This window comes from Bombyx mori, chromosome 15, assembly GCF_030269925.1.
Source record: "Bombyx mori chromosome 15, ASM3026992v2".
NCBI classification, from domain to species: domain Eukaryota; kingdom Metazoa; phylum Arthropoda; class Insecta; order Lepidoptera; family Bombycidae; genus Bombyx; species Bombyx mori.
The window spans coordinates 5,605,376-5,629,811 of NC_085121.1; the positions used below are offsets into that span (position 1 = coordinate 5,605,376).

At 34.1% G+C, this 24,436-nt stretch overlaps 1 protein-coding gene across 4 annotated transcripts; it reads right to left on the reverse strand.

The window, feature by feature from the left end:
• Positions 1–1,495: 1,495 nt before the first annotated feature.
• LOC101736146 (choline transporter-like 2) lies at positions 1,496–22,428 on the reverse strand. 4 transcript variants are annotated; one of them, XM_012692490.3, is made up of 14 exons: positions 22,245–22,428; positions 22,079–22,158; positions 16,210–16,332; positions 15,016–15,179; positions 14,129–14,318; positions 13,749–13,972; positions 11,934–12,099; positions 11,382–11,607; positions 10,867–11,044; positions 9,078–9,204; positions 7,313–7,466; positions 6,576–6,867; positions 5,792–6,017; positions 1,496–4,926 (listed from the first exon to the last, which is right to left on the reverse strand). In XM_012692490.3, exons 2-14 carry the CDS (start codon positions 22,092–22,094, stop codon positions 4,829–4,831), a joined length of 2,184 nt encoding a protein of 727 aa, XP_012547944.1. In that variant the 5' UTR covers positions 22,095–22,158; positions 22,245–22,428; the 3' UTR covers positions 1,496–4,828. The 4 variants fall into 4 exon arrangements, with proteins under 4 accessions (XP_012547944.1, XP_062528441.1, XP_012547942.1 ...); XM_062672457.1 differs by lacking the exon at positions 13,749–13,972 and adding an exon at positions 12,888–13,009 and having other exon boundaries at positions 22,245–22,426; XM_012692488.4 differs by lacking the exons at positions 22,079–22,158; positions 22,245–22,428 and adding an exon at positions 16,895–17,076.
• Positions 22,429–24,436: the final 2,008 nt, after the last annotated feature.

Genomic DNA, 24,436 nt, shown 5'->3' on the forward strand with positions numbered 1-24,436 from the left:
GGTATAAGTACGTAATGTAAGTTTGCGATACAATTTTCAAAGCTGAGATGTTCCTTTTCACAAAGTTACAAGTTAAGAAGTACTTATTTACGTTATTGTGTAATTGGACACATAAAGACAATGCTTAAATTGGCTGAATGCTTTTAAGGAAATGAATAAAATGAGAAGAACCAATAACTTGTCTCGGAATTTGACAATTTGCCCTCGACAAACGTTATTTGTTTGTCGACTTTATGAATACACTAAACTAATGTATAGTAATCGGCAAACTTCGTGAGCAAATGACCTTGACTGCGCAGAACCGAATTTTAGGTCACTTTGGTGGTGAGGGTGAGGCGCGACGGCAGGGGAAATCGTATCGAGCGCGTTATTGGTAGATCAGTCGAACCTTGCGTCCCGCACCGCGCCTTCGTTCCGCTTGCTCCCAAAAGTACGCTTGCGTACAGTGAAAAGTCTATCGTTACTAATCGTTAAGTTATATTTTGTTATAATTGCTTGTTGACTTTGTTGCCATTGCTATTTGTTGAGTGTTTGTTGATTTTTTATAAAACACACTATGCCGTGACAAACTGGTGAAGTACTTAAAATAAAGGGTAGAAAATTTGTGTACGACGTATATTGCTTCATTATAAAACAGGGGAAGAATGATATGGAAAAATTTAAACAGACTTCGGAAGCAACAAAAACATCAGTGAGTACTGTTAGGTGCATTATTAACGAAGCTAAAGGCTCTGGCTTGCTCGCAGTGTTTCGGACTCCGGGTAAGAAAAGATCAGGGAAGAAGAAAGTTACCGGAATGGATAGTTTCGTTCAATCTGTAATAAAAAGATGTAATCATAATAACTACATAACAAGCAGCGAAACTCCGTATCGTAGAAAGGCTTCGAAAAATTAAAGAAGATATAAATTTTAATGGACCGGAATGAAGAATGATGGAAAAAAAAAACAGAAAGTAATCGGAAGCTGGTAATTGAAAAAAGTTACATTCGATTACTACGAATCGAATATCTTCAAAAAATAATTAATTATAGACAAAAAAGGAGACCGAACCGACCGAGTTGTAAACTACACCGATGAGCCCTATGTCGACTCATCACGATGATAGCGACTCGGGTGATGAAAACAGTGATGATGATGATGGTCAAGATTATGATAACGAAAAAAAAATTACAAATACCAGCTTCGCTTTAACTGAACCAAGACCTGGCAACAGCTCTAGTTTTGACTTAATAGAAGGAATATCTATTTTACCCCAAGATTAAATTATTACAATTATTAACCTATATGTTTTGTTGATGTTCTAATAAATATATAAATAAATACATATGTTGATTTTAATAATTTAATAGCATTATGACGCAGAGTAAGTAATGTTTTTGCACGTGAGTGTACCATGCGCAAACTTACCCCCACTACGTCAACAAATGCTCAAGAAGTTTGCCGGTTATTATACCTACTTGTAATATACTTGATAATGCGAAATTAAACACAAATGAAATGATTCAAAATGTATTATATTATTATACTTAACTTTATCACAATGTTTTATTGCATCATTGAAATTAATAGGTACATAATAATATAAGAAATAGTCTGTGTGCTTAGTGCGAGTTTCTTAACGTTCTCGATAGCGTAAAAGTTAAGCCAATTTTGTATGCAATTGGAACAGCGCCCCTAGCGGCATACGTACACAATTTGTTGTAGTAGTGTGTAGTAGGTGAGCTCACGGGGCTCAAACCTGACGACGATGCTAACACGAACCCTAGCAAGAGTCGTGCTTCGCAGAATCTACCACCGGATCGTACGCAAACGATCCCATTCCATACAAATATGAGTTAACTTTTACGTTATCGAGAACGTTAAAAAACTCGCACTAAGTACACTGAAGTGTAATTTATTAGTAAGGTAGGTATATATTTTAAACGTCTGTCATTCAATTCGTTGTATAGCTCATATAGCTCTAATAATAATTATTATCTATAATTATAATTATAGAGAAGCTAACTGAGCATACGTAATTCGAGCCATTTTTTTAAACAATCTTTTTGTTCAAGTACATCGCATTCAAGAAATGTGAAAATCGGCTACAAAATGTACTATATGTACTGCGTAATGTAGGCTTAAGTGTTCCAATTTTATGTATTATTATTTATTATTCTTTAAGCACTATTAAAGTCTTTCACATTTAAAAAAATGTCTTATTATATTATTATGGAATAAATCCAAAAAATAACAAATGAATTGCCTAGCTCTGTGCGAATCTGTCCTCTTCTACATTCAATTATTCCTTTTGGTTGACACTTTCAGTTACGCAACCATGTAATAATTATAAATAATATAATCTGTTCATATTTTTTTTAAATATAACATGACTGAAACGTAACAATATTATGCACTTTTGGGTAAAAATTACAGGCATGTCAGTGTGCTTAGTGCGAGTTTTTTAACGCTCTCGATACCGTAAGATTATTTATTGAGTTCTGGCGTAACTCAATAGTGAACTACTCCAACCAATATCATATCTTCAAATTGAATTTGGAAAAAAAATCCCATTTTTAGATTGTAAATACATTTTATAGAATATTTCAGTAACTTCAAAATTCGTATTAAAATTTTAATGGATACGATAATTTTATTTAGGAAATAAATCAAGAAACGAACTGAATTTTAAATAATTGTTTTCTTAATTTATGTTAATGAGTTTTAAAAAGAAGAATAGGTACATGCATACATTTTTGTTTATCATTGTTGATGACAGTTCCAGAAAGTTCCGGAAATGATTGGTATTGAAAAGAATTATAATTGGAAACAAATAGCAGCGAGTGTGCTGTTGGCACGACTTTGGAATTCGATAACCTTGTGTAAACATCTTTACACACGGTGTCATCACACTGTGTCTATGTAAGTCTTCGAATCATAGAAATGTATTACATAATACTTCGATGTTGCGAGTGATTCCGCTTTTGTTTAAATAAAAAAAAATATAACCACGAGAACCAGTTTAAGGCGTCCTGAAGCATCTTTATACATTTGATTTTACCGCTGACAATCTCCTTTGAATAAATATATATTTAAATGCAACCTTTTAGTATTAAACTAAAATAACCTATTGGTGTTAACTATTATAAAATTACACAATTGCAAATGCTATTTTCTTTAATAATGTATTTCTAACAAAATATATTTAAAACTAGAAACAAAACACTTGTGACTTTTCTAATGTCTACTTTTAGTTATTTCGAATACTACAAAACACTAGACAGTTTTCTTGATCACGAACGAATTATGAACGATGAAGTAGGTATTTTAAACAAATCTACAATTAACAAAATTAAAACGTTGATAGACAAAGGAAGTTACATATTATATTATTGTACAACATATTTAGGTATAAGTGGTCACTTTCATGTTATACCTATTTGTAAATGTTCATAAGGTTTTAACGCATAATTGCTATTTTTCTTGCACTAGATGCACGGACGATCTCATGGCAGCCAGTTTGAGCCGGAGCTCATTTACGTGAATGCCGAAACCCTCATTGTGTCATGTTGTCGAAATCTTAATTGTATCAATAACGGCTATCACATAATTGAAATCGAAACGCTTGGTTGCTTTCTAGTAAAAATACACAGGTTGATTGATATTCAAAACAGCTTCGAACTTCGACAAATCGATCAAGCTGTTTATTTCAGTTATGTGATTGTTCCTATGTTGATGGCGATGCGCAATGAACCAAATTAACAAAATTAATCTCTTATCAGTCGATCCAGCCGTTTTTATTATTAATTTTCCCCATCGAGTAGGCCTCGTTTAGTTCTCAAGGACAACAGCAACAATAAATGAGAATGTATGACATTATCTATGATTCTATACGTTTAGTAGGTATTTCCGTTATCACTCGCGGTGTGGATTAACAAGATAAAATGCGGAGCAGGCGTGCTAAAGCACAGTAAAGAATGAGGCACTCTCATAGGTGAATCGGCTTATTCAGCTCACACTTTGTGCCTCTGAGTCATTGCAAATATTACGTGTCAGTACTATTAGAATAGTAAAATTCACTGAATGCATACTTTTAGGAAAATCAGTCAAATAAAAGTTTTCGAGATGAAAAGGTCGTATCTGCTTTTCACAAGAATCATTTTTTGTATGGGTGAAAGTTTTCTTGTCTTCTTATTAATTAAATTATATATTTGAATATTTATTATTATATTATATATATATTATTATATTATATATATTATATATATTATTATATTATATTATATTATAATTTCAGTTATGAATATTCATTGTGTTTTCTCATTTTCAAAATTAAGGAGATAACATTTTGTAGCGTAGGTCTGTACCTACACAAAGATTGTGTTACGTAAAAATAATTCGTGTATACACATTGTTTTTTATAAACATTTTACTTATCAAAAGGTTATCTTGCAACTACAAACAACGGCTTATAAAACTGTTAGAGTACCTACGTTTGCCTTCCTGGTATTATCTGAATATGAGCACTCAATTCTGTTTAATATTAAAGCTACTATTTGGACGTTTTAGTTTTTTTGAAATTAACCAAAATTTTTCATTTAAAAACGAGCATCACAATCATAAATGAACACCTTATGGCCTAACTTTGGTAATTTTTTTATCGAAAACACGATACATTTAGATATGAAAAGAATTTTAAGAATAGGTATTCTAAAACAAAGTGTATTGTGACCATAGAAAATATTTCACAAAACGAAATTATACATTAGTAAGGTTTATGTTTTGTTATTAATTAAGTTATTATAGTATAGCATGATAATTTACAATCCAAGGTGTTGTCAAGAAAACATTATAGCTGTTTGTTTCTTTTTCCAAGTATTTTCATAAGATTTTTTGACATAAAATATGGTTTTTCGGGGGATCCATCATTTCTCTCGCAGTCTTCAACTGGAAAATAATTAAAATGTTTTTATTATTAGGAAAAACCTAACACGCTGTGCTCTAATTGTAGCTGAACTTGATATAAAATTCAAGCGTCACCTTTTTGTTTTTTATTAGTATTGCTTAGATGGGTGGACGAGCTCACAGCCCACCTGGTGTGAAGTGGTTACTGGAGCCCTTAGTCATCTACAACGTAAATACGCCACCCATCTTGAGATATGTTCTTAGGTCTCAGTATAGTCACAACAGCTGCCCTATCCTTCAAACCGAAACGCATTACTGCTTCACGGCAGAAATAGGCGGAGTGGTGGTACATACCCGTGCGCACTCACAAGAGGTCATACCACCAGTAATTACGTAAATTATAATTTTACGGGTTTCATTCTTATTCCTTTATTGTGGAAATCAATCGTGAACATTTGTAAAGTAGGTACGTATATCATTAGAAAAATTGGTACCCGCCTGCGGGATTCGAACACCGTTGCATCGCTTCATACGAATGCAACGGACGTCTTATCATTTAGGACACGACGACTTCAACCTGTCGTAAGTTGATGTCACTACGACAATAACCTCTTGAGGGTTCACAATTATACACCTTCAATTCATTCACCAGAATCCAATGATTGGTTCAAAAATGCTTAGAGTACAATAGAGTATACATACATTCGTTTTTATTTACGTAGGTAAATGATAAAGTATGTCATTTTTCTAATAGAAATTATTATCAAAATTGTAAATGGGGTAGTCAAGTATATTAAAAACGTAAAGATTAACAGAAGTTAATTGAAATTTTAAGCAAAATATCCTATGCTATGGCAAACAAAATACGTTTATGGGTTATATAAAAATACACACATGAAATACTTACGGAAACAAAGGAACAAAGTATCAACAGCCATAGAGTAAACATTGAAGAACACAGTGCATATGATGTAAGTCGCGACACTCAGTATTATGGCTGGTACGTAGTTGTAATTTAAACGTTGGCCTTTCGTGATTTCGTAAGTAAAATTCCATTCTAAAATATAGTATACTGCGAAGCCTATCCCTATTGATATCAGAAGCTTCGATACGAAGAATATGAAATCGGTCACCTGAAATATTATTTTATTCGAATTACACAACTCTACAAAAATATTTTCGTTCTTTGTCCTAATAGGTTTTTCCGGTTAATTATCCATAAAAACGAAAATAAAATACCTTTTTTTGGTATAAAGTTTGCTTTTGTGATAGTTCTAGTAATAATACACATTTTTTAATTTTTTTAAAAAAATTATTAATTTTAATACTTAAAAAAAAACCGCGCTATGAGAGTGGGGCGTTTACGTTTACACAGTGCCACTAGATGGCACTCGAGTCATAAACAACGATCAGGTGTTAAGTACAAGCCCAGAAAAACTTAAAATTTCACGAAAGTGTAAATACGATGCTGTTGCATTTTGTTTCATATGTGGTCAATTTATTAAAGTTCAAAAGCAAAGTTTCATGCCATGTATTTTTTTTCTTCTAATTACGATCTAAAATATCGAAATTGTATGCTTTTCAATCAAAGTCAAATTTGGTGTTGACCCGTGTTATCTATACACTGTCGATTGCGATAACAAATGGTGCGTCTGCAAAACTAGTTTTATTAAAGAAATCGTATAGTTTACCTTGTCTAAAACAACGACTCTAACAACATTCCTTAGGAGTAAGGAAAACGCATCTCTAGCACTTTTACAGAAGTTGTGTCCGTGCACCGCACACATTATAAAAGCGTTCTTATTGATGAACTTGAGGAAGCTCTCCAGGCACCAGAACAAACATTTGCAACAGCACATTATGAATCTCGTAAAGGGATTTTCGAACTTTTTCAATTTGTGATCAATGTACTCGAGTATTACTCTTATCACTCGAACAATGGCAATAATTAATGAGCCAAATGCCACGGTTCCCGTGTGGTATCTGGAAAAAAAGTAAAATTCATTCATGTTTTTTTTACGATGATTTTTCATCAATGTGGCTCAATTTTGAGAAATATTATAATGCTTTATAAATGGTAAGGAATTAGGTATTGTCTTATAAAAAAGCATTTTCGCTTTGTTATGGCGACCATAAATTGTCTTTATTAAATTGGTAATTGCCTGTGGGATTTGAACAGCGACACAGTCACATCATTTTATACGAATACACCGGGCGTGTTAACCTTGAGGCCACGGCGATTTCGAACCCACAAAGTAAAACAAACTTGGCGGTCGTTCGTGTACAATTGTACACAAAGCTTATTATTCCTTATTATTCACTGTGTTACACGAAAAGCAATATTTCTATCTACATATTTTATATCGAAAAAAAAAGGGAAACAACGCATTTAAATATCCGTTCTTTATTTAACATTTCAAAACCCCACCTTATGGTTCTGTACGCGCCTCTCGTGAGGGTGAAGAAAGGAAGATCGCTTTTGTGGAAAGTCCAGTACCAAGTGGCGAAGGTGCTCGCGAGTATCATGTCGGTAATACCGGTAATGAAGAACATCGTCCAAAAAAATCCGAGAAAGTTGGCCACTAAAAAACACATAGTAAGTTAATTACATTAATTACAGCGCAGGACCGGTCTTTGTGGCGAGGCTTGGGGGAGGCCTATGTCCAGCAGTGGACGTCTGTGGGCTGAAAACAAGAAGTAAATTACATGAAAAAAAAAAAAAAAATGTGTGCAATTCACACGTGGTAGAAGTGAAACCTTCCAAAATTAAAATACAATTATCCTAAACGTCTTAAGTATATGTAAAATATTGTCATTAGTAAATAAATGTAAGGTAGCGCCCTCTGTGAATTGATATTTTAATTTCACGTATAATCCTAAATTAAAATTCACTACAAGAGCTTTCATACACACGTTAGTATTAAAAAATCTCACAGATGGCGCTGTATTAAATAGTATGTATATTTCTGTCTCACTCTTTGCTGGCTTCATCCTACACATTTTTGTATTTGTGTCTCTTACCTGTCGTTTTTTCCGTTGCATCCGGTTTGAAATCACAACGATTCTAAAGAAGTTTTCACTTCAATAAACAGGGTAATGGTTTAGTTGTACAACAATCTGATTGCTAAACACAGTTCACCGAATAGTGTTTTGTTTTCTGATCGATTTTCCAGGAAATGTAACATTTATAATAGTTATAAATATATCAGGTAAATTATGTAAACAGGTAATGAGATTAAATATTAATATCATTATGGTGACATAATTCTTTTGCTAAATAATATTTATCGCTATGGAAATAATCTCTTCAGTTGTATCTTTTTCAGAACTTCTGTAGATAAAACGTTTCTTTGGAAAAGATCTCTTTTATGGATAATACCGATTGACTGTTTTTGAATGTTAGTTGTATTTTGGTGTGCAATAAATAAATTCTTTCTCTTTTTATTGCTCTTTCTCTCTCTTTTTATCTCTCTCTCTCTTATATCTTCTAATTGGATTTCTTTTTATATTTTCCGTTCATCTTTCCTTTTCTCAAATAAACGAATAATTTTCCACTTTTTACTGTTTTTTTTTAACTATACTATGTTTAAGTCTACAATACTACATATTTCAGTTTTTACTAGCATGGACGGACCAACAAGCCTATCAAGAATAAATCTCGATTGTAGTCCATAGACAGCATGTATGCCGCATGTACCTGAAGTTGTATCAGTATGTGACACTACTTGGGCAACGGGTGGCCTGTGCACTACATAACCATCATTTCAATGCACCAACATACCTATTCGTGTTTCTAGCTTCAACGGAAAAAGCTTAAACGGACAGTTCAAAGGAAACTAAAAGACTCATCGGACGTAGAGAGAGACCTATGCACTGTTACTAGTGTTGGAGTTGATAGATATAGAAACTCCTTATCATAAAAAAGGAAGAAAAAAAACATATACATAGACAGCAGTGACAATAGGTGTCTTGACTAATGAAAAAATGTCTGTCGGTTCGTGAAGAAGTAAAAAAATAATAACAAAACGTGATTCCGATAAAAAAAAATCTAAAACATCCGCGTAATTAATTCTAATTTAGAAAAAGTGTGTTAGTATATTATTTAGTAGCTGCCTGTAACTCTGCGATTTAAGGATAGGATTGCTACCAAGATCTATAAATTATATCAGTAAGAACTTGATTGTAGAACTTACAATGTAAATATAAGATGATCTGAGGTGTTTCAAAGCTTTGGAAGGTGCAAGTCGCCTGTCGGCAAGGGCCGCCACTTAAATCGCGACTTGAGAGTGTAAATTTATTTGGATCACAATCCATATTATCCTGAAATTAATTAAAAAATATATTCATTGTTATAATAACAAAATTATATACATATACGAAGAAAAACTTTTACTCATCAAAAATCTACGAAATTATAACTTTTGTAATAATAATTCTATAAACAATATTACCTATTTTGATGTACAATTTGAAAGTTGTCTTAGAAAACATTTGAATTTCCATTACCTACAACATTTTTTATTTAAATCTAAATTTCTTCGTCCTCCTAAAGGATAAGACGTCCGGTGCATTCGTATCTAGCGATGCACCGGTGTTCGAATCCCGCAGGCGGGTACCAATTTTTCAAATGAAAATTTCTCTTAACAAATGTTCACGTTTGACTTCCACGGTTAAGGAATAACATCGTGTAATAAAAATGAAACCCGCAAAATTATAATTTGTGTAATTACTGGTGGTAGGACCTGTTCTGAGTCCGCACGGGTAGGTACCACCACCCCACCTATTTCTGCCGTGAAGCAGTAATGCATTTTGGTTTGAAGGGTGGGGCAACCGTTGTAACTATACTGAGACCTTAGAACTTATATCTTAAGGTGGGTGGCGCATTTACGTTGTAGATGTCTATGGGCTCCAGTAACAACTTAACATCAGGAGGGCTGTGAGCTCGTCCACCCTTCCAAGCAATAAAATAAATTAAAAAAAGAGACCACATCAGAAAATCATTATTTACATAATGATATAATATGTGTTTAAATATTTCTTTGAACTTCTTACGACAGAAAGATTGGCGTTACATAAGTACAAAATATTTCCTATTTCTATATTAACGCGAATAACAAAACTGATAAAAGCTAGTAATTATTTACATTGTACGTATCTACAGTAACCAAATACGTAGAATGAAGTAATAAAAGTGACAATGATTTTAATTAAATGATTTGTGTTTTTTTTTCATAAATATACCAGTTTATAATGTTTAAAAACAATTTCTTCTTTGCATGCAAGTTGTCACGTTCTTTAAATTTATAATACGATTTAGTATATTTTTTTAAAACCGTAATGAAAATTTTGAATACTCATTAGCATTCAGTAAACGTAAAAAGCGTGGTTGTCTTTGAGAAAACTCACGTTAAAGTAACAACTCCTATTATTTGTACATTAATATAGGTACTCGAGAGCAATGGATACTGGATAGTAAATACATGAAAATTAGAAGTGACGAAATTACTATATGTACTGCATATGTTTTTATTTATTTATTGCTTAGATGGATGGACGAGCTCACAGCCCACCTGGTGTTAAGTGGTTACTGGAGCCCATAGACATCTACAACGTAAATGCGCCACTCACCTCGAGATATAAGTTCTAAGGTCTCAGTATAGTTACAACCGCTACCCCACCCTTCGAACCGAAACGCATTACTGCTTCACGGCGGAAATAGGCGGGGTGGTGGTACCTACCCGTGCGGACTCCCAAGAGGTCCTACCACCAGTGATTACGCAAATTATAATTTTGCGGGTTTGGTTTTTATTACACGATGTTATTCCTTCACCGTGGAAGTCAATCGTGAACATTTGTGGAGTACGTATTTCATTAGAAAAATTGGTACCCGCCTCCGGGATTCGAACACCGGTGCATCGCTACTATGTACATATATCTACATGTTTAACTTACTAATAATTTTATTTACTGTATTAATCTTACTTCGGTATAAATTGCACATTTGCAATTGGTATCCGATTTTAAGTTGGCAGTCTTGAATATCGGCGTTCCTATCGACAGCAAGGACATAAACAAGAACAGCCAATAGGCGATGACAGCACATTGAAATATCCATGGGAATATAGGCAATAAAACTGTTGATTTGACCGCCGACAATGCTCTGTAAATATATTAGCACTTTAATGAAATAAGTTTTACGTGATCTTGTTACAATCATTATTTAATTATTGAAATTCTATGAAAAATAAAGCTCCAAATGTATTTATCCCATATCTGCGTCACCTTCGTCAACTCTAATGTTAGGAAACGCAAAACAAACGTGGCTTAGATAAATTAACCTTGGCAATGTTGGAGATATGGTTTTGACGAAATTTTTATCATTTGCCCACCCACATAATTCGATAAGTTCACAATATGAAGGGTTCGATTCGTATGTTAGGCGATGCGCTAGCTTAAAACAAACTATTGAAAAAATAATTAAAACATGCTTATTTTACCTGCTGCCCTCTCGTATGAGTGCAATGGCGATCCTGATGCGGTTTCGTAAAAATACAACCATTACTAAAAGTATGAAACTTAGAAAGGCCGTCACAATTAATATGACCATCCACGTCGACGCCTTGCTGAATATAGACTGCGCATATCCTTTGAGATTTGTCGTCTGGTGAAGTTGAATGGGATTATCACGGTAATATACGTAGTTTCCATAGCACAAGTATGACGCTGCAAAAGTTTTAAGAATAATGTAGACGCATACACTGAAGTGCACCAATACAATCAATTTCCATTTATTGCTAGTTTAATTACAAATATTTTGCAAAGTAAATGTATCTATTTAAAAAAGATGAGTATCAATAATACGAAACATAATAGTTTTGTGTTTTTTAAGTATTATAACATTAAACAATTGGAACGTGGATCTTACACATATAGTAGTTACAGTCCCTGCAATGTTAATTGTTGAGATTAATAATATTTCGTATTCTTAATTATCGAAGAAGATAATTTTAAAGATACACAATTTTAATAATGATTTAAGATTAACTCACTAAAAATAAGTAGCGCTAAGAGCCCTCCGATGGAAGCCCAGACGATAGGTGTAATGACAAACCGCAGTAAAACTATATAAATGAAACAGATAATGACAACTGCCAATAAAGCTCCAGCGAGGTACCACCGAGATTGAACCAGATCTTGGACGATTTTTGATGATAGCTGTAGGAATAAAAGTTAGCTTTAATTAGTATGTTAAAGATTGAAAAATAAACTAATAGTTCAATCAACAAATATTGCGTTTATTCGCTGTTTGTTAGATAAATTAATTCGAAGCTAGCGTAGAGGTTGAGTATTATAACCCGAGCGTTTTAATTTTACAAGCAATTGGGTTTGTTATGATCTTTTTTTTTTACAAAGTAGTAAGTAAAATCACGTGTTTTGCAAAATTTTGAGCTCGTGTGAGACGGCACCACCAGGCATGCCTAGATCGGCCGCGAGACAGTCATAAGTTCCTGTTTGTATGGTAGGGTAGTCGTTAAAATGCAATCGAGAGATCGAGCTGGATGCGTCATTTAAGTTATATCTATGGGTTCTTGTAGCCATTTAATACCGAGTGGACCAGGAGCTCTACCGAACACCCTGTCTACGGAAGTGAAATCCTTCAACTCACAGCAAAAGCAACAGAGAAACAGCATGTAATCATTACAAAATATGCTAATTACTGTGGAATTATAAATACGATTTCTTAATTTCAGCGAAGCATGCGAGCGTGTTAATAGTTAGTGCGAACTAGCTACGTTCTAAAGTCTAAGGTATCTTGAACGGCGAGGGTTCTCTATTCTCTCAATCTCACACGAAAAGAGAACTTGTTTTTGTCGTTACTTTCGTACATTAGACTTGTTTTTTCTGATGAAACCTTTGACATTACAACTATCATGCAAATTCCAGAAATTAATGTACCTATTTAAAATTTATGTAATTTTAAAATAATGCCGATAAAATACTACCTCGTTGAGTTCCAATAGATTTATCAGTTGATTGAGTAGCGATTCTTCGTTGAAACCAAGTGAGGTGAACTTATCAGTCACGGTAACCGCTTCCGTGACATTCAGAAAGCAGCGTCTCACTACTGCACCGACACCAAGCGAAGGATTAGTGTTTGTGAAAAAATATTAATTTAGATTATTATGAGAGTAGTATAGTATATTTGGGGAGGCTTAAACGGCAAAGGGAAGATCCTCCACCGAGCGGGTGATATTTGCTCGGTAGACCGACGGTCCGAATGTTGTTGTTCGGAATTTGTATAAGTATATGCGAGCTTATATTGAAAATGCCGTAAGCGAGATTCAGGTATCTGTCAAATATCTTGCGTTGTATGATGGCTACCCACCACATATAAATCAACATTAAAAGTTTGACGTGCTATTTAACCAATGCATTAAAGTTCATGTAACCTATGCTGATTATAAAAAGCACGGGAAACGACTAACTGACGTCAAATCGCTAACCAAATAGCCGATCTGGTTATTGAAAGAACACACATATATACATATATGATCATGATTATAGAAACTATTAAAAATAACAGCGTCAATGATTGGAGCATTGAAGGGACATTGGCACGTGCCCAGATTCAGACAGCTGAACGTGATTTAATGCCCTGAACTATGGATGTATTTTTCGATAATCCCTTACGTAAACGTAATTTTATTAGAATCAACATTTGTAGAAAGTAAAGGTGAGCAAGTGAGTCATTGTTAATGAATTAGTAGGAAGAGCTCATGCGCAGGATTTACATATGTGAAGCCATGCCCAGGTTTGGTTATTTTTTCGTGCTTAAATTTTGCGACAGCGACAGATCTACCTACAATATGCGTGTCCCTTTCGTTTTTCGTGAAGGCGGTCACCAAGCTAGCGACAATCCTGCCAATATAAGTGTCGAGAGCCGTTGCACGATTGAACAACGACATCTGTCCTTCCTTAGGATTTCTTACACATGTAGTGTCTCCGTCGGTTTGCATCCAATTTGTGGTCGGTTTGGGTGGGCCCTTGCATGGGATGGTGGATAGATCTCCGATGCAGCGAAACAACACTGAGGGGTTTATTAAACATCGAATATGGGTATGTAATGGTTTGTATTGGGTTTTGAATTTGCTTATAGGCATTTCATGCCACACGAACAAGTCCACACGAGCGCAGCAAACAACAGAAACGGAATTTAATTAAAATTACATGAAAAGAAACGTACCTGACTGGCTTTGTAAAATTAGGCCAGCACATTTATCTTCGTTCATGTATTGCAAAGCGTCGCTATATGTCATTGTTTCCGTATTAACGCCGTCGATGCACACCATTTCTCGTTTCATTTCATTGAAATTTGCCGAAGTTAGCTGTTCAATAAATTTTACTGTCCTTTGGGGACATTCCTCTACGCAAACCTAAAAAAATATATTCGTATTACTGTGGCCACTGTTTATGATAGTAATATTATTATTAGCCACGAAAGATTTCCAGCACGGATACCACCATCCGGGCTGTTTCTGCGAAAGCCTCATATCTCAGGCCAGACGGCATCCACGTCGTATATCAATGGGTCCATTGTAAATAATAGCCAAATAAATAAGTATAGGTCGTTTATTATAACACTTGAATATTCGAAAGTAGTAAGTTTTCAATCATATTGTACTGGTAAATGTTTGTTTTATTCATGATTTTAATCCCGACGACTGTGTTAATGTCAACCCTTACATTTTACCTAATATGTTCAACATTACTATTATTTGCGACATTTCTGGGACAATACCTATTTAATCTAAAAAAAAGAAAAATATGAAAATATCACATAATGTGATATATGATATATCACATGATGATAAAATATTCCAAACTAAACGCTTAATACACTCTCATTCTCACATATGAAGTACTACGTAAGAATGGCTTTTAGCCTCCTTCAATTTAAGATAAAATATGTTTTTTTTTAATGCCACTTCTTCTCAGAACCCAAAAGTAAATAATGAACGAATGGCCATAGATATGGGATAACCGATTTGAGACATCTTTAGAAATAAATCGCTTATTTACAATTTATTATAAATATAAATTTGCATAAACATAGGTACTTAAGTAACTTACTTGTGGAGTAGGGCATCCAGTAATCGGTGTCTCGGGCCTTAGACAATTCGCTAAGTTGAAAAATAATAAATATTTTCTATTTATAACACCAGAATCAACGCCGCATCGCTTACCGTTCGAGTCCATTGGAGCTAAAAGTTTTTCAATGTTACCATTTTGATAACCTAAAATAAAAAAGAACGTAAAACAAATATCTGGTAGTATATACACTCATCTTTAAACAACATTTTTGTAGTTAATTATGATTTCCTTTATTTTGTAGCGGTTGATTTTCACTCAATAATTGCACATAATTGTTATTTTCAATGCTATTCTTAGTAGTAAGATATAACTTTTTTCCAAACATGGAATCAGAAAAATCATCTTACTTATTATCACTTTTGCTCAGTAATATTGGAAATTCTCGTTTTGAAGGTATATTTTTTTTATTGCAAGTGTAGGCAGACGAGCATAGCGCCCACCTGATGGTGAGTGGTTATCGTCGCCCATAGACTTCAGCAATGCCAGGGGCAGAGCCAAGCCGCTGCCTACCGCTAATAGCAGGAAGGCTGTAGGTTCACTCACCCGCCTATGCATAATTAAAAAAATCTTACTACTGAGGAACATAAGTGTAGCAAAAAGTAGTATGAAGCGGTATGTAGTAGCATTTATTAAAATAAATAAAAATTTAAGTGTCTGAAACGTCCGAATTACAACTATCATAGATAAATACTTATGATAGTTCCAACTTTAGAGACCTACTAGCCGTACTCGCCTGCTTCGCTGCGTATTTAATATTAACATTATTATTTATTGTAATTATTATTAGGAAGTCCAACACTACTATATTAACATTACTATTTATTGTCATTATTATTAGGAAGTCCAACACTACTGCCTACAGTCAATACAATGAAAATATTCTGTTTGGTTTGTTTTAGAAGCAGTATCTGTTTACTTGTTATAGAACAAAATAATTAATCTCGCAAAGGGTCGTCATTATAAGAATTAAAACGAACCATTAGGTATGTACGAGTAATTAACTTAATTAATCAGATTGAGTAATGGTACCCATAATTAAGTTAATAATAATAATTAAGTTAATTAAGTTTGAAGAATTATGAGTAAGTGCCTATGCTGTTGTTGCGCTGCATTTTCAATGTCATTTCACAACGATATAATAAGAATGTTTTTAATTAGTAAAAACATACAAACCATAGTAACCAATGTACATCCAACCTCCAAGAAAAATTAAGAATAATATTATCCAGAAAACATCTGTGCAAGACCGATTGTGGATTGGTCCATTAAAATTAGGATCATATCGTATCGGCTCTCCTGAAAATTAACACATAAATACTTTTTAAATCAAAACTTACTATGATTTTATCGCTGTAGGTCCACGGATCGTTTGGAACCTTTGGGTATGCGGAGGGACTTTTTATTTTTATTGCTTAGATGGGTGGACGAGCTCACAGCCCACCTGGTGTTAAGTGGTTACTGGAGCCCATAGACATCTACAACGTAAATGCGTCACCCACCTTGAGATATAAGTTCTAAGGTCTCAAGTATAGTTACAACGGCTGTCCCACCCTTCAAACCGAAACGCATTACTGCTTCACGGCAGAAATAGGCGGGATGGTGGTACCTACCCGCGCGAACTCACAAGAGGTCTTACCACCAGTAAATATTTAATAATAATAAGGCAATCATATGAATAACTATTTTTTTTAAATAAAAAAAAGCATTACCTAATTACATAACCTAATAACATAACATAATGTAACTTTCCTCATTACTTTCACGACTTTTTATCTTGTTCTTTTGTGAAATACTTAGCACCTATATTTCAGAAATAGCATTGGTCGAAACATGATTTAATGCGATCAAAGATACTTACTAGATTCGTTTGGGGACACACAACAATCACGACAGCAAGTCATTTTATAAAAATAATATTGAAAAATTCTATTTAAAGCATCGTTAAATTAAAACCCCTATTAACTTAAATATATTTGTAAAAAATTGTACGCGTTACGAAGGAGCATAGTACGTACTTACACATCGTGTCTGATACTAAAATCGTTGATTTCTTTATCGTAGTGAAGATAATTCTTATTCTCGATAACGGATTGGTGAAATATGATAACTATTTAACATGTGCGACCAATTAGATTTCATTCAATCTCAAAAATTCATCAGTAGAGCTAGTTTTTTTATATGAAGTTGAATAGGTAATCCTATATTTATTGCTATAGTTATACTGAGCATATACGTAGATACTTTATTTTTAGATTGTTAGTTATCACGGGTATCAAGTTAATCATCAATATTAATCAATATTAACTACAATTTCTAGATTATACGCAATGATAATTATTTATAGAAGTTCAGTAGTTACACTTGAGTCGACTATTATCAAAGCCGGCAATGTGACTTTTGGACAATTATTGGTAAATCAGAAAAACGAATTATTGACTTTGTGGCGGGTAGCCATCATACAACGCAAGATAATTGACAGATGCCTGAATCTCGCTTACGACATTTTCAAGATAAAGCGCATATATACAAGTTCCGAACAACAACATTCGGACCGTCGGTCTACCGAGCAATATCATCCGCTCGGTGGAAGATCTTCCCTTTGTCGTATATTCCTACAAACTGGTGACCTCCGACGTGATGTGAACACGCAACCTTCTGATTCATCATCAGTGCATCAAGAACTTCGGCTACCACAATCCCCGCATTCTCGCAGATAAAAGCAAGTCATACAGTTGTCCCACAGCAAGCCAGCATCGCAGCCTCAACAGGACCATCGCAGCCGACTCACCGCGCTTCCTGGCCCTACGGCACGCACCTACACTGCCTCATCGCGCAGCATTCAAGCTCAGTCTCGACTCACCGCAGACTTCGAGCAGCACTGGCGACAATCACGCAGCATTCAAGCTCAGTTTCGACTCACCGCAAACTTCGAGCAGCACTGGCACTTGCAAGCTAATCTCAGCACGGACAACGATAACTAAATATGACACGACCTCCAGTCTCGGAGGGGAGTGATGTGGCGGGTAGCCATCATACAACGCAATATAATTGACAGATGCCTGAATCTCGCTTACGACATTTTCAAGATAAAGCGCATATATACAAGTTCCGAACAACAACATTCGGACCGTCGGTCTACCGAGCAATATCATCCGCTCGGTGGAAGATCTTCCCTTTGTCGTATATTCCTACAACTTTGTATTCCATTGGCAGTCACAAAACTCTTCTGAACGACATCTTAGATAAATAACAGGTTAAGTATTAACCTTTATTTAATGCAGGTTTTGAACCGTATTCTTTGAAGGAGACGATTATATTCAAATCAATCTGTATTGACATATCAATAACATTTTTTTGTCCAAATGCAGAGATTGCCACCTTTGATAATAGACGACTCACTTATTATAATTACATTTATATTACTCCAACTAAACCCAGTAACCGATGATCTAGAAGAGAAACGTGCTAAGTGTTGAATAATTGGATTAATCATCTAAGTAGGGTCAAGTCTCAAAGGTTTATGCGAATCAATTGCATAAAATAGGAATAAACCAATAATGAACCAATATTGTTATGATCTTGAAAATGAGAATGTTTTTTTTTTATCTCAGATGCTTAGATTGTTATAATAAAAATAAATTAAATACTATTTTAAGTAATTAAAAGTGGCATTATGATTACATGAAACGCTTAGGTTTTCCTCCACGCTACCTATATTAAACACCAATCAAAACGCTTTTCGTGATTTACGTACCGTCGATTTCAGCCGAGGTTACGGATACTAAATACTAAATTCAGTGATATAAAAAATATAACGCGTAATGCGTCACGCGTAGGTATAAATATTTCATAGAATCAAGCCATCATGAATACACGTGAAAATGAAGGAAACAGATTACTTACTACAATATTGTTTTTATTTGTGGTCAACTATACTTCTATACTAATACTAATAATATTATAAAGAGGAAAGATTTGTTTGTTTGTTTGTATTGAATAGGCTCCGAAACTACGTAACCGATTTCAAAAATTCTTTCACTGTTTGGAAGCTACACTATTCCCGAGTGACATAGGCTATATTTTTTTTTTTAAATTAGGTATCCTTACTAAAACTCCAATAATGTAACCCTAGGTGTAAAAAAATTGCCTAAAATATTCATTACATCGCGTACCCTACGAAAACTATTGATGATAGAATAAAATAATGTACTACGACTTTGTAGAAAACATTATTATTTACAAAAAGTCTCGCGACAACATATGTCTAACTATTATAGTTATGCCGCAATAAGTGTTCTTTTGTTTAAAAAAATTAAATTAACGTCAAATATATCGTTGAAATTTTTGTTAAAGACACGAGCGGAGCCGGAGCGGGCCGCTAGTATCTCATAAAATCAAAAAGCTTTGTGAAGAATACCTTTAGGTTTGACGGCCTCAATCTACGATTTTCTCTTGTGTTCTACTACCAGAAATAGATAAATACATACGAGACAATAATTTGTACAACTAAACACCGAATTAAGAGAAAAGTATCGATTTCATCCGGGAATCGAACCCAAGCCTTACCTTAATCTTATCCCAAACGTACCCCGGGGCACAGTAGTAACTATGCGCTACATTCGTGGCCTGTGTATACAATCTGCAACTACTTCAGTACTATATAGGCATACTTTCATTATACTGGCACTAGTAGATTTCAGTAAAAACTGGCCTAAACTAATGACGTTTTTTCTTTTAGAATGCTCGTCCAACTCGCACAATAACTCTACCAAGACCTTGAGTATTTTTTAACGTCTTTTATAAATATCCTTAATTTTAGAGGCTAAAATACCTTTCGTAAGCTTTGAGAGAGCGAAATAATTTTAAAAACCTATTTCAACATTTTCGGCACCCGTGTTTCCTATTAACTACATACGTCCTCTTTTCTTGTTGCTCACTAACTTGTCCTAGTTTTTAGCTCAACTCAATCGTAGGTAATTGTAGCCGGCGAGATAATGCCAAATGCCAGTTGCACTTATGTTGCGAGTACTAACCGGTTTAGTTTTGAATGAATTTCGATTTTTTGTTTATGATATAAATAATCATTTTATCGACACGCACGTAACAGGCGACAAATTTTAATGAAAAATCTGTTTGGAATTGTGAAACTTTCTTATGTGTTTTGTGGACAGACCAACTACTGACGTTACTGTACTATTATTAGACTTAAACAAGGTTAGGTACAACATCCTCAATTCATTTTATGAGGAGTGAGTAGGAGCCACAATTTAAACATCGCGACGTTTAACAAGACTATATTCAATTACATACAGCTGAAGTTTTTGCAGTTGTAAAATAATACAAAAATCAAAACAGTATTTTCTTTGATGTTTTGCGAGTCGTCAAGCATATTTATAACTACTTTTGCGATTTAATCTAGCGCTAATTTTTTTTCGCATATCTATGATAATCTGTCTGAAGTTTGGAGTAAAATTAGAAGCAAGCTATTGTCATTAAATCCTGGAGATGTTCATCAGTAAGTCGAGATCGAAATTCATTCTTGATGAAGTTCATCTTGGAATTGTGCTTTACAAATACTTACATATATGTGACCCAAACAAAGTAAGAAGTTTCAAAGTTTTGTAGTTCTAGATATTTACTACCATACACAAATTTGATCCAGAACTCTTCCTTGGAAACCTCCGAAATCTGTAGTGCAAGTTGTGGTGTTCTCGTGGTCCGTATAAAATGGGTCGGCGGTTCGGATGCGGAGTGCGGTCTGGCATTTGGTGACTAAATGTTTCTATTTGGAATATGCCAATTTTAATATTAATCGGCTTTTTGTCAAATAACTTCTATTATATGATAGCTACTGCTACAGCCAGAATATTTAACTCCCTTAAATATTTTAAGCGTTGCAGCGGATTGTTTCCTGTTTTTTCCAATTCAATTCTTGATATCGTATTTACCACTTGCACTGCATCTGTCAGGTATGCACTATGCACTATGTAGTACAAGTAAGCCTGCAGGCCACGAGAACTAGATCTTGTTCAAGGGCTTTTGGAGGTTAACAAAAAAGGGAAGAGCTTCCACCGAGCGGGTAAAGTCGCTTGTTAGACCGACGACGGTCTGAATGGTATTGTTTGAAACTTGTATGCATGCAAACTTATTGTAAAAATGTTAGCGAGATTCAGTAATCGGTAACATGTTCTATAAATACTACCCGCTACAGGTTAATATGTGTATATATATAATACTTTTACAATTTAGCGACAATCGCATTTTTTTAACGCTGTAGTTGGGCCACGGGGCTCACGTCCCGATGCACTACCTGTTGTAGATTTATGGTGTTATGCCAAAAGCCTTCCCAGAACAGGCAACAATAGCGGCGCATAGATCACGAATAACCAAATATAATTTGTATAGAGGATTAGAACATTTCGTTCCGATGCTGAACGTGACTGGATGATTTAGATGCATGTTGAACATTTAATTTCTTTTCGAATAATTTCAATATTTAGTTTTTGTAAAATTATAATGTATAGTAAGCTTGTAAGTAAATTTTGATTAGTTCCTTTTTAGAATCGGATTAGATCGGATCTTGATTTAGTTTGTTGGTTAATACCCTGTTTTTACACGTACATATTTGGCATATGTTTTTAGACAAATTTTTTTAAAATTCTTTATTAGAGCCTAACCTATTAGGTTAAGTCGGCTACCAAAAAATTTATTTTACACAAAAATTTAAGTTTTTTTTCTCTCAACTTTATGGAACTGATTCGTTATATTATAATATTTTTCTTTATTCCTCAGAGTTGTAGTTATTGTCCTGAATGCATACGTAAAATAGTAATTAGGTAATTTATAACTCGACACGATGACTAATGAAGATGTCGGAGATTTAACAAAAAAAAAATCATTTACAAAGTCCACCAATACAAAATGAGCTACCTTTAATAAGTATAATATATTCCTTCATATTTTGTTGAAATATAACGCAGACGGAACCGCGGGACTTAGTAGAAGTAGAATTATTTTGCTGACAGCTACTTGTTCAACTCACCTAAATTTTTTTCCATAGTCTCCGAATCACGCTAATTTAGATAAAACTACTATAACCAACTATAACTAAATAAATCACACCTAAAAGAAATATGTAATCACTGTGTGTAGTAAGTGTTACACTTTATTAGACTTCATTAACTTCGATTACAACACATCTTACTCACTAAACAAAACGGTTGACACATGCATATAATAGGCACTTCAGCAGATATTTTTATGCGTTGCAATATTTTACTAACGTACATCGAAACACTATCTAAAGTGAAAGTTTTTATTTCGCTTTTAGTAGCAGCAGATATACGTCAACTAAGCGCGCGTGCTTCGCGACGAATAACAAGTTTACCGAGCTGTATTATTATTGTACTTGGTCGCTGCGAATGAACGCGACTGAATCATCAAACATCGCATACAAAGAATATTTTCCATTGTGTGGTCTGTTGGGCCAGATCTATGACATTATATTATGGATTTTTACAACAATTAGCTTCATTAAGGTCGATCGTTAATAGATTACAAACCGAGCAGTTCTTGTTTTATGCCACTTAGGTAAGTTAGCTTTGTAGAAACAGAGCTTTTAGATATACCCGGATATTATAATATAGTTTTTGATAAGAATGACTCGTGGTTAATGAAAAGCGTCCAAGTTTTAAATATCAATGGAGAACGCCTACTGTTAGCACTTGTTCCGATCGTTATTTCTGTCATCCAACATAATGACAAAATGTCAAACTGTGATGATGTCTTTTAATTTTTATACAATGTTTTTATTCCATTGGCGGGTTAACGGGCTTACAGCCCATCTGTCGTTAAGTTACTGGGGCCCGTAGACATCACACTGTGCTTCCACGCATTTTAAGACATGAAGTAGAATTCTCTAATTTTTTCCCCTACCTAAGCTGGTAGCCTTAGAGGACTATCCCAGCGAAGTAGCCGAGCAAGCAATTCAGTTCATGTTATATGTTATAGAGCCCCTCTAACCTGAGAATTCTCAATTTTATTGTCTAACTACAATTATTTCTCTTTGTACGTGAAACGCATGACGGTTTCAATGTAAATATACGGCAGGGCGAAAAGATCAACCCGTCCAGGCTCACAATACCCCCTAACTAAAAAAAATATATATTTATTACTAAGCACGAGGGAAATTAACTGTAATTCCTACGAGTTCTCGATAAGATTGTTAATCATTTAGATTATATTGTTATCTTTTTAATAAACAAAAATAACGAACTGATTATGAAAAAAAACCGTTCACGATTCATAGGGCGTAACCTAATAGGAAAAAAAAGTATTTTGTAAAAAAAGTGTCATTTATTTTCAATATTTGCTAGTGCAACTGAATAAAAAAAGCCGTCATTGTTCGTGCTGCACAGGTTTTGCGTTTATTAATAAAGGGAATACAAGAATTACTACGTTTCTTAACTAGCTTTAGTCACTAGCGACAATAAACTTATGCGTTCTTCGATAAAAATAAATTAACTGCATAAAATTCTGATATCACATAGTTATTTTATTTAATACTGCATACTATTTTTAATTTCCTTTTTATTTAATACCCTCACACTCAATAAAATTCCTAGTCTAGTCTAAATGATTACGATGGTCTGCCGATAGTATTATGAGTCGAAGAGCAGAAGAAAGCGGGAGACAAAAAATAACTTTACAAAATATACTGAAATAAAGAGGAAGACGAACACTGAATATTCAAACTGACCTTGCGTTAAAATTAGATGTAAATAAAAAGGCTGCGGGTAGTCGAGTACTAATGTTGATATAATTTTGCTACTTTTAATGCGGCCTAGGCTGGTACACGGTCATTTGTTTATTGTTTATATTGTTGTTATATTGTTTATACGTAAATACCTAATGGTGATATTAGGTATTTACCTATTTAACTATTTACCTATTTACTAACATTTAACTATTGGAAATCCGTTTCTGACCTTTAAAAAAAATCCGCATATTTTGTAATGTATACTTACTTTCTATTAATTATACCTAATGCCTTAATCAGTTGTATTCACTTTCAATTGACGATTTCACTTTTTATTACATTTTTGAAATTGTGAACATATTAATACATATGAAAATATTCGTTGAAAAAAAACCAATAGTTATAACAATATTAAAATAACCTTAGTCATTCGCTACCACGAAAAACGTAAAGTAGGTATTCCAAACGTCGAAAATAATGTAATGACTAAACAATAAAAGCAGCTTTAATTTAGTCTAGCACTCGTGAAAACCGAAGAAAATTCATCAAAACCAATGTTAGCCAGGTTCATCGTTGTAAGCTCGTGGATAGACCAGCTCTATAACGGAAATGTAAAATTTTGTGTTTATTTAAAAGTTCTGC